This window comes from Myotis yumanensis, unplaced genomic scaffold (genome assembly GCF_028538775.1).
Source record: "Myotis yumanensis isolate MYYU_CA2020_CCGP unplaced genomic scaffold, mMyoYum1.0.hap1 SCAF_3, whole genome shotgun sequence".
Lineage (NCBI taxonomy): Eukaryota > Metazoa > Chordata > Mammalia > Chiroptera > Vespertilionidae > Myotis > Myotis yumanensis.
In genome coordinates, this window is record NW_027223754.1 from 109,377,524 (window position 1) to 109,391,934 (window position 14,411).

Here is a 14,411-nt window from a genome sequence, read left to right on the forward strand (position 1 = left end):
TATAGGAATATATACCAAGAAGCCAGAAACACCAATCAGAAAGGACATATGCACCCCTATTTTCATAGTGGCACAATTCACCATAGCTAAGATTTGGAAACAGCCTAAGTGTCCATCAGCAGATGAGTGGATTAGAAAACTGTGGTACATCTACACAATGGAATACTATGCTGCTGTAAAAAAGAAGGAATTATTGCCATTTGCAACAGCATGGATGGAACTGGAGAGCATTATGCTAAGTGAAATAAGCCAGTCAGAGAAAGATAAATACCACATGATCTCACTCATTTGTGGAATATAGAGAACAACATAGACTGATGAACAGGGGCAGATCCAAAGACAGAGAAACAGCGATCAGACTATCAATCCCCAGAGGGAAACTAGGGGAGGGAGGGTGTAAGGGGAAGAGATCAACCAAAGGACTTGTATGCATGCATATAAGCCAAACCAATGGACACGGACAACAGGGGGATGAGAGCATGGGGGGGCGGGGGCGGGGAGTTGGGGATTAATGGGAAATGAGGACACATTTGTAATACCTTAACCAATAAAGAAATTTTTTTAAAAAAGTGTCACAGCCATGGAGGATACAGAACTGAGGAACTGTCACAGACTGAAGGCAGCTAAAGAGCTCTGAGCACCAGAAACCATTTGTGAGCCTGGGCTGGTGCTGGAGAAGAAAAGGGGACTTAGTGGGCCACGGAGTAGGTGACACCCCTGTGCCAGCCCATATCCTGACCTTCAGAATGCTGCTTAGTTGTGATGCAGACCTTTGGGCAATCTGGTTAAGTGGTACCCGGACTTCCTTGTACTAAATTCACTTTTTAAAAAAAATTAATTCTTTATTGTTGAAAGTATTACATATGTCTCATTTTCCCCCATTGATCCCTGCCAGCCTGCTCCCACCCCCCAGCACAGGCCCTAACCTCCCTATGTCTGTGTCCATTGGTTATGCTCATATGCATGAATACAAGTCCTTTGGTTGATCTCTTACTGCCCCCCCCCATCACAAATTCACATTTTTTCATTAGTTTGAAATTATTTAAAAAGGAGTTAAATAATAAAGCAGAAAAAATAAAGAGAAAAATATTTTAAAGTGTTAAAAAACAAACACTTATGAGACAATCAGGGATATTTGAACCCGACTGGGCATTTGAAAATATTAAGGAAATATTAACTTTTAGGTGTGATCATGGTATTGTGTGGTTTTGTTTAACAAAGAGTTCTTATCTTTTAGACATACATACCAAATACGTGAGAGTGTATACAGATACACACAGTGCTAGATGCTAGTTACAAAGTGCCCCTGAATTTGTCACATAGTGGACAGTAGTGGTCATTACTCAGCAGACTTGTCAGGCTCCCGAGGTGGGCACTGGATGAGAGTGTGGCCACTTCATGAATGCACTGCCAGTGGTCAGGACAAACCTCACACATGCGCCACAGATCACTGTGTACACAGGGGCGATGGCCCACTGCCACACCCAAGGAAGTTTGAGGTGAAGCTGGAGGCCAAGGAGGGCTGACCTTGGCAAAGAAGGGGTGAGGAAAGGCTAAACAAAGAAGCCAGGAAAGCAGAAGACCATGGGGGGCGGGGAGAGGAGCTGCCAGTGGTCACTGTAGCTGGAGTGACGTGTGCATGTGTACACATGGTTGGGTGGCAATTTAGTGAGAACTGTGAGAAGTGTATGGGGCCTTGAAGACCAGAGAAAAGTCTGGATATTACCTTGAATACTATGGAAGGCCACAGAAGGGATAGAGACATGACCATTCTGACAGTGGTATAGACTCAATTATAGGACAGATTGGGAGGGAAGGTAAGAAGGTCAAGCACACCTTCTTCAGACTCAGTTTCCTCATCTGTTCCTAAACAGGTGGGGTTCTTCTGTGCATTGCATGTGCAGGTGCCAAGCCACGTGTCACCCATTACTTTATCAGTAGAACCACAGTGGCTTGGGTGCTGCCAAGGTCAGAAGGCTCATCTGACTAAAAATATACACCTCACCTCCATCAATCACATTGACACCTCTGGGCTAAGGCATTGTGACAAAAAGACACCCGCTGTCTGAAATGAGGGACATAATAAGAAGGCATAAGGCTCGATGGTTTTCAAATTGTGGTTTTATGACCAGGAGGTTCTCTTAGAAGTGTGCTACCAGGGCAGGAATACAATGCTCACATCACCCCCACACCCCGTGCCGAGGGTACCCATGCCACCGGTTCCCACAGAAAACAGACAGATATGGTCTATTTGGACATGGGTTTGGGATGGAGAAGAGACTAGGAAAGAAGGTGTAGAAGCCTCAGGGCAGCCAGGTGACAGACACAGCGCTAAAGCCCATCAGCCCAACCTCCAGCCTTGATATTCTGGGAAAACTATCAGCTAGAGAGCTTTTTGTATAAAGAAAGCTGCCATGAAAATGAAACATGAAGATACTCCAACAGGGACTAAACATGGCCATAGGACCGAGGAGAGACCTGTGTGGCTGTCTCCTCCTCATAAGCAATAACTCTTTTTAAAAAAATATATTTTATTGATTTTTTACAGAGAGGAAGGGAGAGGGACAGGGATACAGAGTTAGAAACATCGACGAGAGAGAAACATTGATTCAGCTGCCTCTTGCACGCCCCCTACTGGGGATGTGCCTGCAACCCAGGTACATGCCCTTGACCGAAATCGAACCTGGGACCCTTCAGTCCACAGGCTGACGCTCTATCCGCTGAGCCAAACCGGTTAGGGCAATAACTCTTTTTTTAAAAAAATATTTTTTTAATTGATTTTAGAGAAGAAGGGAGAGGGAGAGATAGAACATCAATAAAGAGAGAATCACTGATCGGCTGCCTCCTGCACGCCCACCACTGAGGATCGAGCCTGCATCCCAGGATGTGTCCTTGACCGGAATCGAACCCGGGACCCAAGTCCCCAGGCCAACGCTCTATCCACTGAGCCAAACCAGCTAGGGTGCAATAATTCTTCTGTCTTCACATGTTCTGCATGCTGCTCCACAGAAGCTTGGCATAGACACACACTTGAAACACATCAAGTTTCCCCTTCTGATTGGATCCCAGAAGTGCTCCGGGGGCCACGTGTGGCACTTGGCTGGAGGGACAGCTGGCCTGCTTCATCCAAGAGCAAAGGGTTGCCCTCCTGGAATGAGTGGAGGTGAGGGGAACTCAGCCAGGGCAGGAATGCGAATGACAGCAGAGAAGAAAAAGAGCACTGCCCTCGGGGATCCTGAACTCGGCAGGAAAAAATTAGGAATAGTTCGTGGAGCACTGCCACTAGGAAACAATGAGGGAACCCAGCAGACCCAGTGGCAGCTCCCGTGCGCCCCAGCTGAGGCCCAGTATCGAGAGCTAGGAATTTACTGCCACAGATTCACAGACCTAGCTCAACCTCCCATTTCCCCAAACATAACATTATTTTAATTTCCAAGCAGCAGAGGCTAAGTCTACTGCAATCCAAGACCCAAACCCAGGAACAAAGCAGGGATATGACTTCTTGGGCTCTGACTGGAAACCCACAAGTACTGAACTGTGTAAAGTGGAAACAAAACCACCTCAATAGTCCTGGTTCTTAAGTGAATTCAACCCAACAGACTTCCATGAAATTTTGTTCCAATTTAGTTACCAACCAGCGGCATCAGGCAAACCACTACCCCTGCTCATCTCTGCAAAGTGAAGGGGAGGACCGATGACCAGGCCACTCCCCTACTTCTTGACGGCAGGATTGATGGTCTGAATTTGTATCTTCTGCTTAGAAAAGACTCTTGCAATCCACTGAGTCTCCAAGATACTGGAGAATCCCCAAATTAATCTAGAAAGTGAGTGCAACTCTAACCCAAATCCGACAGATGTTTCTTAGAACCTGGCAAGCTGATCTTAAAATTTGTGTAGAGAGAAAAGGGCAAGAAGAGTCAAGACCATCGTGGAAAAGGATAAGGAGGGGCTCACTTACCAGATACCAAGACATCATGGGGTTACGGTAATACAAGACAGCTGGACCCCCCGGCAGGTGGAGGGAGAAGCAACTTCCCTTCCAACAGCTAAGATTTCTCTGAAAAATGCCTGTCTTTGTCTGGGATGTGGGCAATAAAAAATCACAAACAAGATTTCCAAAACGTGGTTTTCAGACCCCTGCATCAGAGCCGTGAGCAGCTCAGTGACAAACGCATATCCTCACATCTCCCCCACCCTGTCTGCTCACAAACTGGGGACCACCGACAGTCACACAGTCAGCAGTGAAATTGGGCGGTTTCTCTACAAGGGAGCTGGCCCCATACACACACCGACTCAGCTCACAGGAAACAGTGAGGTGATTGCATTTTCCCAAATATGCCCGAATTTCATGATCCTACTGGCCCTGGACCCCATATGCTGAGGAGTCACTGCCAACCCAACAAGCACTTGGCATTGCAGAGGAGATGGTGTGGAGGTGTCAGTTGTCCTTCACCGAGGCACACAAGTGGGCTTTTAAACCAGTGATCCACCCCTGACCCGAGATTCAAAGTCACACTCTGGGTGGGCCAGGGTGTTGGTGGGTTTAAAGCCCCCAGATCATTCCAGCACGCAGCCTGGTAGGTTATTTGGTCCCCAGGTTTGAGAAAGAGTCACTAGGGCAGGGGTTTGTGTTAACCCTCCAGACTCTTTTCCTCTTGGCAGTGGCCTGCAGCTGGGTTCAGAGCACAGGCTGGTGTCGGGAGGCTTGCTGGCCAGGGAGTAACTGGGGACATGAAGACTAAAACACCTTTCCTGTGCCAGGCCGTGATGCCCAGCGTGCTGGCAGCTCCCCCTCTCCACTCGCTGAGCCCAAGTCACAGATCTCAGCACATGCTGCCAGGAGCTCTGGAAAATGCTCTCCTGGCCCCACAAGAAAACATCAGTTGTGCATTTCTCATGAACAAAACTGCCCAGAGAGTGGCAGACACAGACGCCTGCAGCCAGGTCCCAGCGGGCTCCACCGGGCCCTCTCTGCGGGCCAAGGACAGCTAAGCGTCAGCCCTACCCCTGGGTGGGACCTGAGGTTGACGTTGGTCTGATCCTAAACTTGGCATCAAGGTCAGTCCTGAGGATGAGCCATGAGGCAGGGCCTTCTTAGCAGCTCTAGGCTGTCAGCGGGGACGGGCCCAGCTTGCCTGCCCTCTCCCTATACTGGGAGGAAACTGAGGTACCAACAGGGGAGGGGCATGTCCAGAGTCTTCCATCAGCCATACTGCCCTGAACAATTGCTCTGCAATTAGCTAGATGCCTGGCCAGTGGTAAAGCTAAAAGTAGGAAACCTGCAGATACCATGTAAAATCTGCCCTCCTGGAAGGTCAGGGACCAGGAGAGACACTTTGGCTTGTAAAAATATTTGGAAAGTAACTCAGAAAAATGCTTTACAGAAGGGAAGAGAGAAGAGCAATGAGACCAGAGCCAGAATCCTCCTGGAGTTGTGTCCCTTTGTCATGGCAGATGCCACCCATTCGTGCAGCTGGGACACTCTCTTCAAAGGAAGAACAGCTCAGGCCCACACCATGTTTGCGGAGCTATCTTTGATGTGTCCATCCCTGGGGCAAAGAGGAGAAGCCCACCTTGATCTGAAGTGAACCAGCTGTGTCACACTTGGTTATGAGGAAGAGTTAATATCACACACAAGTCTAGACTCTTCAGCAAGTTCCAGAAGAGCTTTGAGGAGATGGCTTTGCCTTTGTCCTCATTGTAGTCTCCATTTGTCACTTCTGGGAGACAGACGCCACAGCGGGTGAGTCTGCCTGCAGGTTACAGCAGGGCAGGCACAGCCAGCTTCCCACCTTCCCGGGGTCAGACCACACAGGGCCCGACCCTGGAAACCTTTGTTCTTAGGGCTGGAGACAAATGAGAGTGCACACAGGGGGAGGGTGCATTTGGAAGAGATAAACATTAAGAGAGATGAATCACCGCAGTGGGGATAACTTTTTCTGACATTATACTCCCAACTTCTCCAACTTTCTCTAGTTAATATTATAGTCCTTTTACAACTTTAAAATAGGATGAAGAAAAGCTGGTGTGCTCTCGGAGAAAGGCACCAGGGTCTGTGTTCTGGGCACCCAGCCCCGCTTGGTTACTATTAGATGGATGGGAAGTGACGGATGCCCTGGAGAAACCAAATGTATGGGTTAGAGGAGGGTGAGGCAAAAATATCCTTTTATTTCATCCTGTCCTGACAAAAACCTTTCTCCGATAAAGCACTGCTAAGTATCTGATGATGGACTTAGCGGACCTCAGACTGTGAAGGTCATCCCAGTGAGTGGACATCACTGGCCTGGCCTAGGCGGTGACCTCATCCAACCCATATAGGCTCCTCAAAGTCACCTGCCCAAAGTTCTGGGAACAGAGAGTGGTGCCAAGTTCGATTTTGCTTGGGAAGACATCAGCTTCTCTGATGTTTACTAATGGCCCACCCAGCACCTGGGCTGTCCTGATTTGGGCCCCTGCCAAATACTCCCTGGCTGCTTCGGGAGGACTGGCCCAGCCCAGGGCTCCCTGCTTCTGCACACTCCCTGGAGGCCCACCACCTCTATTTTTAAGACTTCCCGTTCCCTGTCCTCCTCTCTCCTTCACTCCTGGTCCTGTTTCTTTTCTTTTCTTTCTTTGCTGTGACTGCTCTCCACGGGACTGTTTACTGGCCTCTTCCATCCATGCAGGAAAAGGGCCATGTGGGAAAGTAACAAAGCCTGAAAATAAATGGTTACTATTTATTCATTTCCTAGAGTAAAGCTATCTTTAGATTACAACCCAGAACTGAAAAATATAAACCATGAAAACTATTCAGAGTACTGGGAGGTGTTTATATTTGGGGTTTCCACACAAGTGAGTGTATCTTTCAACCTTCATAAACCTCACTGTTCTTACAATATATTTCTGACTATGTCAATTTGGCTTAAAAAAAACTTATTGATTCTATTTTTGGCATTTTTGTTTTTAGAGCTCAAGAAAAACAAACATGATGCCACAAAGTAAATGAGAAAATATTTTTATATTCTGGAGGTTGAAAGTTGATTTTCTAATAACACACTGGTCAGCAGCATGGGATATCCTCTGATAGAATCACAAAGTCCATTTACTGTCTGATCCTGGCCCAATTCTTTATGCTCTCCAAGCCGAGTTCCTCATCGGTGGTCAGCCCAGCTCTGGGGTCACAGGGAGCTCTGGGAAATCTATCGAGTTGCCCTTCACTCCTGTGGTCTCAGGAAATGAAGGGCCATTGTTACCTACAGAGCTTCGTTTCTTTAGTATCTGTTGTGTCCCCATGGTTGCTGAACTTCCCTTTCTAGCCTCTATTTAAAAATTAAGATGTATTTAAAGTAAGGAATGGACACACAAGGCAGGAAATACAGACAATACAAAAGTGAAAGTCTTGTATTCCGTAAGCCTCCTTCCCACCTCTATCCCCTCTTGAGAGGCACCATGATAACCAGATGCCCCAAAAGATGCCCCAAAGTGTGTATGTGTACGGTTTAAAATAGCAGTTAACATATGTCTGTTATGTAACTGCTTCTCTCTTTACTGCCATAGGCAGAGAGCTGCTTACACTGCACCTTGCCTGCTTCTCTTATGCTGATGATAGATTCTCCACTGAGGCACTTTTAGACCAGCCCCCTTCCTCTCTATAGCTGCTTTCAGAGCATTTATCAAACTAGTTGCCTATTGGTGGACGTTTAGATGGCTCTAATCCCTTGCTATTACCACAGTGAACACCACTTGTAACATGGACAAGTGTAGAATTCCAAGTGGAACTGCGGGGTTGAAGAGCATGTGATTGTAAAATTTGATAGTTAATACTCGACTGCCCTCCATAAACTATGCATCAATGAACACCCTCTACTGCACAAGACACCTTTTCCTGCAGCCTTAACAGAGCCTGATGGTTGCCAAAACAAAACAAAACAAAACAAAAAACAAGTTTCTCAGTACAGTTTTAATATGCATTTCACTTATTGTGCCTAAAGTGCAGCATCTCTTCATGTTTCCAGTGCCCGAGTCATTTGACCTCCTTTCTGGGGACCGTGCACTGCCCTGCTCAGCGTTTCACCAGGCCTTCCTTTTACTGGTTCGGAGGAGCTCTTTAGGGGAGGAGCCCTTTGTGACATGGGCTGCAAGCATTTCTCCCTCATTGCCCTTGTATTTTTCTTTTTTAAATTAAAATTTGCCAAGAATAAATGGGGTATATTTATGTAAGTGAATTGATGAATCTTGCTTTTTATGACTTGGGGTCTACAAAGTAGGCCTTCTCTCCTCCAAGATTACAAATATAACTGAACATGTTTTTATCTATTTTTGTGGTTTTACTTTTTACATTAGAATTTATATTCATATAGGACTGAGATCCAATTGTATTTTTTTCCAGTGGGTTACTCAGCCGTCCCAACACAACTTATTGAGTGATTCATCTCTCCCGTAAAGATATGGAATGTCACCTTATATTCCAAATTTCTATTTTAAAGCTTGTTTTATCCTAGGTAGTGGTCCTTTTTGTGCCTTTCAGAATTTCTGACTTGGAGTTCATTTCCTCACTGATCTTTATTAAGCACACATTTTGTCTTTAGCCTTAAATACGCTTCAGAATCCATGCTTCAGGCCCTACAGGGAGCATACTCTCCCACCAAAAGTTTCCCACAGAAACATCACTGAGGAGCCAATCCTGTCCTCCCACACACTGCAGAGGAGAAGTGGGAAGAAGTGATCAGCAGGCAGTCCTGGCCCACACCAGTTCCTAGAAGACTTAAGAGAGCAAGCCCTCAGGCTTCCATTTGCTCAGGGGAAAGGGCAATTTCATCAGTGTTGCTAAATAATAGGAAAAAAACAATGCTGATGATACTGTTGGCCACCACACAGCTCCTGGCCCTGCACAGCACAAAGGCTCCTGGGGCAGCCTGGGCAGCCCAGACCAGAATCCCCAACAATGTGTACTGTTCCTGTCTGTAACCTCCTTTAGTCATCCCCTCCTCCCAGAGGCCCCAGGAGGGGTTTGGGGGAGGCACAGGTGTCAGTTCCAGGGAACACAGCAAAGGCAGCTCAGGTTAGCTCACTGTGCAGAATTCTAGGGGCACAAGTTCCCATCTGCACTCCAGCCCTTATCTCTGAGACTACACCTTCCGCCTGCTGGAAATTAAACCTTCGCACTTCCCAGGTAGAGGGGCCTCAATGGGTCCACTACTATATTCATTTCCTTCCAAAAACCCTGCTGCTCATTCTGTTTCCCCATTTTGTTCAAATACCATCAAGCACCAAACTGACCATGTTTTTATTTGTCGTTGTTTGTTTGTTTTTTTACATTCGAATTTATTTTCATGTAGGACTGAGATCCAATTGTACTGGGAGATGTGCCCAACTGGAGGTCTTTGCAAACTACTGCTACTACTGTGTGTTACACTCTTCCCCCTGCTGGCCCTCAGGCCCTCAGCCAACTTTGGGACACATCTGTGGGCCTGGAGAGGTCAGTCAGCATTGGCCACAGTAAAATGCAAAGGGAGCAGCTTCTGTGAGGAGAAGCCAAGCTAATGCCCTGAGAGATTTTCCAAGTGTCTCTAAGACTATTTAGTGACATTATGAGAGCTATGACTCATTAGGCAATAGGTTAGTGGCATCATCGCTCCATTATAATGTATGGAACCAATGTCCTATATACTTCCCACCCAGACATCACCTGGCGCCTAGCTGTACAGCGCAGCAGGTTCTCTTCAAGGGAGGTGACAGGCCTTTGTGGGATTGAATTGCTCCCAACCCAGTCGCACCACCTGTCCTGGGACACCTACCCATTTCGCTTTCCCCGCCGTATGCGCCCTATATCACCTGCCCGTCCCCATATCCACATCTTCCCTGCCCTCGCCCTCCCCTCCCCCCCGCCCCCCGCCCCTCCCCCCGCCCACCCTACCTCCCACTCCAGCTGCCCTCCCCCCAACCTCCCGCCCGTCCCGCATCCCACCTAGCGACCCCGCCCGCCCGCTCTGTCTCCGGCTCACCTGTAGGCCCAGGGCGACACGCTGCGGAGCGGGGTGGGCGGCCGGAAGCGGCGGTCGGGCCGGCCCCCCGGGCAGCTGGCATTGCGCGCCTGCTCACGCGGGCCCAGCTGCAGCGTGTGCTGGAAGGCGCCGAGCACGCCGGCCGCCAGCCGCCCGTACAGCTGCTCCAGGAGCTCCTCGGGCCGGTCCGCGCAGCCCCGCGCCGGCCGCCGGCTGCTCCTCAGGGCGCCCGCCCGGCCCGGCGACAGCACCAACGCCAGCAGCACGCCGGTGGCCAGCGTCCGGACCTGCGGGACAGGCCGCTCAGAGCCGCGTCCGCGCCCGAGGATGGGCGCCGAGCACACCGGCCCCCGCGCGCCCCGCGTCCCTGCCCCGCGCCCCGCGCGCCCCGTGCCGCGCCCGCGCCCGCCCCCGCCCCCGCCCCGCGCCCCTCGCGCCCGACCTCGAGCCGGACCCCGAGCCCGCAGGGGGGGCACGTGCGGCGTGCGCGTGTGCGTGTGCCGGCCGGGCTGCTGCGCCGCGGGTTGCGAGTGCCTGTGAGCCAGCGGTCCCCGCGCCATCGCCACCTTCTCCCGCCGCCCGCGCGCGCGGCCCGTATCCCGACTTTGCCCGGACGGGATCCCGGTGGCTCCTCCTCGGTGTCCGGCGTGCGGGTCCCAGGGACGAACCGGGCATAGGAAGCCTGCCGCCGATGGCGCGTACTCACCAGTGCCCCCATGTCCCCGGAGATGCTGTTGGGATCGGCACGCCGAGCCGTTGTCGGGACCGCGGGCCGGGACTGGGCCGGGGCTCGAGGAGGGGCCGTGGCCGGAGATGGCGCCGCCCCCGCCGCTGAGTGTGCGGCTCAGAGGGGCCAACCTTGCCTGTCAGGGGGACGGACTGTGCTCAGGCCGAAAAGACGTCTCCAGTGACAAGCTCACCGTGATCACAACAGGCCACCTGGGGAAAGCGAGCCCAACAGCCTAGAAGGATTCTCTTCTGCGGGATGACTTCCTCCTCTTAGACTCCACTGTTCAGAGATACATTACAGATTTTAAAATGACTTCAGTAGGGCGAGAGGAGGCAGTTTCTCCTTTCTCCTAAACACCCAGAAAATGATCCTTCTGCGTCTCTATGAACTCTGAAATCAAAGCAGTAAAATCTTCTCTCAACTTGTATTTTTACGGCTGTAAGTGAGTTCACTTGGTTTGTCCCAGGGTTGGGGATTCCTACTTCATGATAACTAAATTGTAAGTGCAAGCAATTATGTTAAATCTCATATCCTGTGAATAAATTAAAGGAAATATACTTAAATTGTACGTGTTATATTTCAAGAATACAAAAAAAACCCCACGCTCATTTGTTCATTCCACAAATTAACGCTTCATGCTTTTTAGGTGGCAGGCTCATAAATATGGTCATTGTACAGCAGTAATACTTTGAAAATAAAAACAAAAGATAGATATCTGCTGAAACGTTTTCAAACGTGTGGAAAATACTTGTCATGGCTCCCTGAATCGTTGGTGTTTGACTACCTTGTAAACCATTAGTTAAACTACGTTTCAGCTATGCAGTGTAGAAAAGCAACGCTTTTATATGCCTTGAATATTCTATAACTGAAGGGTTTAGGAATTATGTTATTTACTGCTAAAAATCCCACTGAAATCTCCAATTTAAGTGATTTACAGCTCTTGGTGGGTAAACATTTCTTTTGAGGTTATAAAACACCTTTTTCTGAAGAGTAAATTGTTAATGTTCTTTTTAAAAAATATTTTTCTTGATTTCAGAGAGGCAGCGAGAGGGAGAGAGAGATAGAAACATCAATGATGAGAGAGAATCATTGATTGGCTGCCTCCTGCACACCCCACACTGAGGATGGAGCCCGAAACGTGGATATCCGTGACCTGCTGGTTCATAGGTCAACACTCAACCCCTGAGCCATGTAGACTGGGCTGTTAATGTTTTTTGTTTCCTTTCTGGTAAAATGGAAATAGAGATACCAATACTCAAATGATGCTTATTTTTTATTTGATAAAAAATGTAGGAGTCCTTTAGGAGAGAGAATATATAACATGTTTCATAAGAATACTCAGTATGTCTCATTACGACATCCTTTCATATGTGAGGTGATACAGTGCCAGACTATTCTGTATATTACTCAACAAAATGCCTGCCACTGTCTGTTAACATGGAAACTTCTCTGTTCTCCTTTCATTACCCTGGAAATGGGAAGGAAAATATTTTTGAAAAATGGCAAACATAAAGTTCATCTTTCTAAGTCTAAACAGTTGAGAAAATGTCTTGTAAACAGGTGCAACGTGTTTTAGTTGTCAATTGTGGTCACTTCTCCCCTATCTGAACATATTTATGAATATGTGAAATCAGCATGTTAATAATTAAATCCAAATTTGAGACATACAAGTGAGAAAAAGGCAACAAAATACTCAAAACCAAGCTTGTCACACTCACTCAGAAACAAATCCTCACAGTGTTTTCTACTGAAGATGTCATCATCCTCGCAGTCACATAAACTGGATTTGTCATCTTCAGTTCCTCGCTTCACCCTCTGGTCCCTCAGCTGCCCCAGTACCAGGCACAGGTGGGACTGCTTATCGTGGACTGAACTGAGGAAAGATCTTTTAGGCCCATAACCCCAAAAGGCAATGTGTTGGCTACCTTTACACTTAAACTGCTTGGGTTACTGACATACGTATCTACCCCGACTTCTCCATGCTTTAAATGACTGTCAGGTTTTCCCACCATAGTTCTCGTTATTGCTGTCATCTTGGTTAGCACCTGGACCTACCACTATTCCTGCTCCGCTTTCCTGGCACCTGTAACACCCACACAGATGATTCATCCAGGCCCTGGCCTCTACATGACCAGATGAGCTCCAATTGTTTTCTCTCTCTTTACATCTCAACTATCAAATCATATGGTCAGACTCCAGACACTGTCATCACCAATGATGGCACTATATGCAAATATTTTATTTCAAATATCCTGTTCCCTGATATAATCCCTTCCTATCCATAGCATTCCACTATTATCACCCTCTATCACATCACTATTTTACTTTCTTAACTGCACTTAACCATATCTAAAGAGCTTTTAAAAATATAATCATTGCCTTTCTTCTGACCAGAATTTAAGCTCTTTGAGGACAGGGTCTTTTTCTTTCGAGTCACTGTTGTCTCCCCAGAGACTTGCACATACTAGATGTTAGTGCATTTGTTGACTGCCACCCCTGTGGGATCATCATCGATCTTGGGAGCATAATCGATTTTGGTTTTCCTTCTCCTGCACCAGCAGGAGAGTGCATCCTGTAGTGATAATGTTATAGGTGAAGGGGTCCATCCTCTCTAGTGAGGGGTTCGTGATGAGCCACATCTTCTGACAGCACATCATTGTGATTCCTCCAGTGGTTCTCAACCTTCCTAATGCCGCGACCCTTTAATACAGTTCCTCATGTTGTGGTGACCCCAACCATAAAATTATTTTCATTGCTACTTCATAACTGTAATTTTGCTACTGTTATGAATCGTAATGTAAATATCTGATATGCTGGATGTATTTAGGTGACCCCTGTGAAAGCGTCATTCGACCCCCAAAGGGGTCGCGACCCACAGGTTGAGAACCGCTGCTCTACACAGTGTCGATCAGTCAGACACCCTTATAAGGAGAAATGCAGGCAGGCCTGGCCTTCACTCCACACCCTCGGCAACAAACTGGAAATGTGTTCTTAGAGCTGTCATTGCTCAGTGCTATGGGTACTCGTACTCGCCCCTTCAGGAAAGAACAATGGGTCATGGCGTGGTATTTTACTGTATTTTGTACTGCCTCCAAAACATACTGCTTTTTTTCTTTTTCTTTTATTTTTTATTGTAGACATTATTTTAGATGTCCCCCATTTTTCCCCCCTTTGCCCACCTCCACTCAGACCCAGCCCCCCTCTCCCTCAGGCAGTCACCACACTGTTGTCTGTGTCCATGAGCTATGCATGTTCTTTGGATAATCTCTTCATCTTTTTCATCCAGTCTGTCCTACCTACCTCCCCTCTGATATCGGTCAGTTTGTACCAATGTATTCAGATCTCTGGTTCTATTTTGTTCATCAGTTTATTTTGTTCATTGGATTCCACATATAAGTGAGATCATATGGTATTTGTCTTTCTCTGACTGGCTTTTTTTTCCTTAGCATATTAATCTCCAGGTCCATCCATGCTGTCATAAAAGGTAAGAGTTCCTTTCTTTTTACAGCTGCATAGTATTGTATTGTGTAAATGTACCACAGTTTTTTTTTATCCACTCATCTACTGATGAGCACTTGGGCTGTTTCCAGATCTTAGCTATTGTACGTTGTGCTGCTATGGACATAGGGGTGCATACATTCTTTCTGATTGGTGTTTAGGGTTTCTTAGGATATATTCCTCAAAGTGGGATCACAGGG

At 47.8% G+C, this 14,411-nt stretch overlaps 1 protein-coding gene across 1 annotated transcript in view; it reads right to left on the reverse strand.

Annotated features, from left to right (window-relative positions):
* Positions 1-10,740, reverse strand: part of IL17D (interleukin 17D) — a 36,353-nt gene extending 25,613 nt beyond the window's left edge. Inside the window, exons 1-2 of the mRNA XM_070409332.1 lie at positions 10,690-10,740; positions 9,984-10,270 (exon numbers count right to left, since the gene is read on the reverse strand). Coding sequence (XP_070265433.1) covers positions 9,984-10,270; positions 10,690-10,701 — 299 coding nt within the window. The 5' untranslated portion in view covers positions 10,702-10,740. The remainder of the gene's footprint in view (positions 1-9,983; positions 10,271-10,689) is intronic.
* Positions 10,741-14,411: the final 3,671 nt, after the last annotated feature.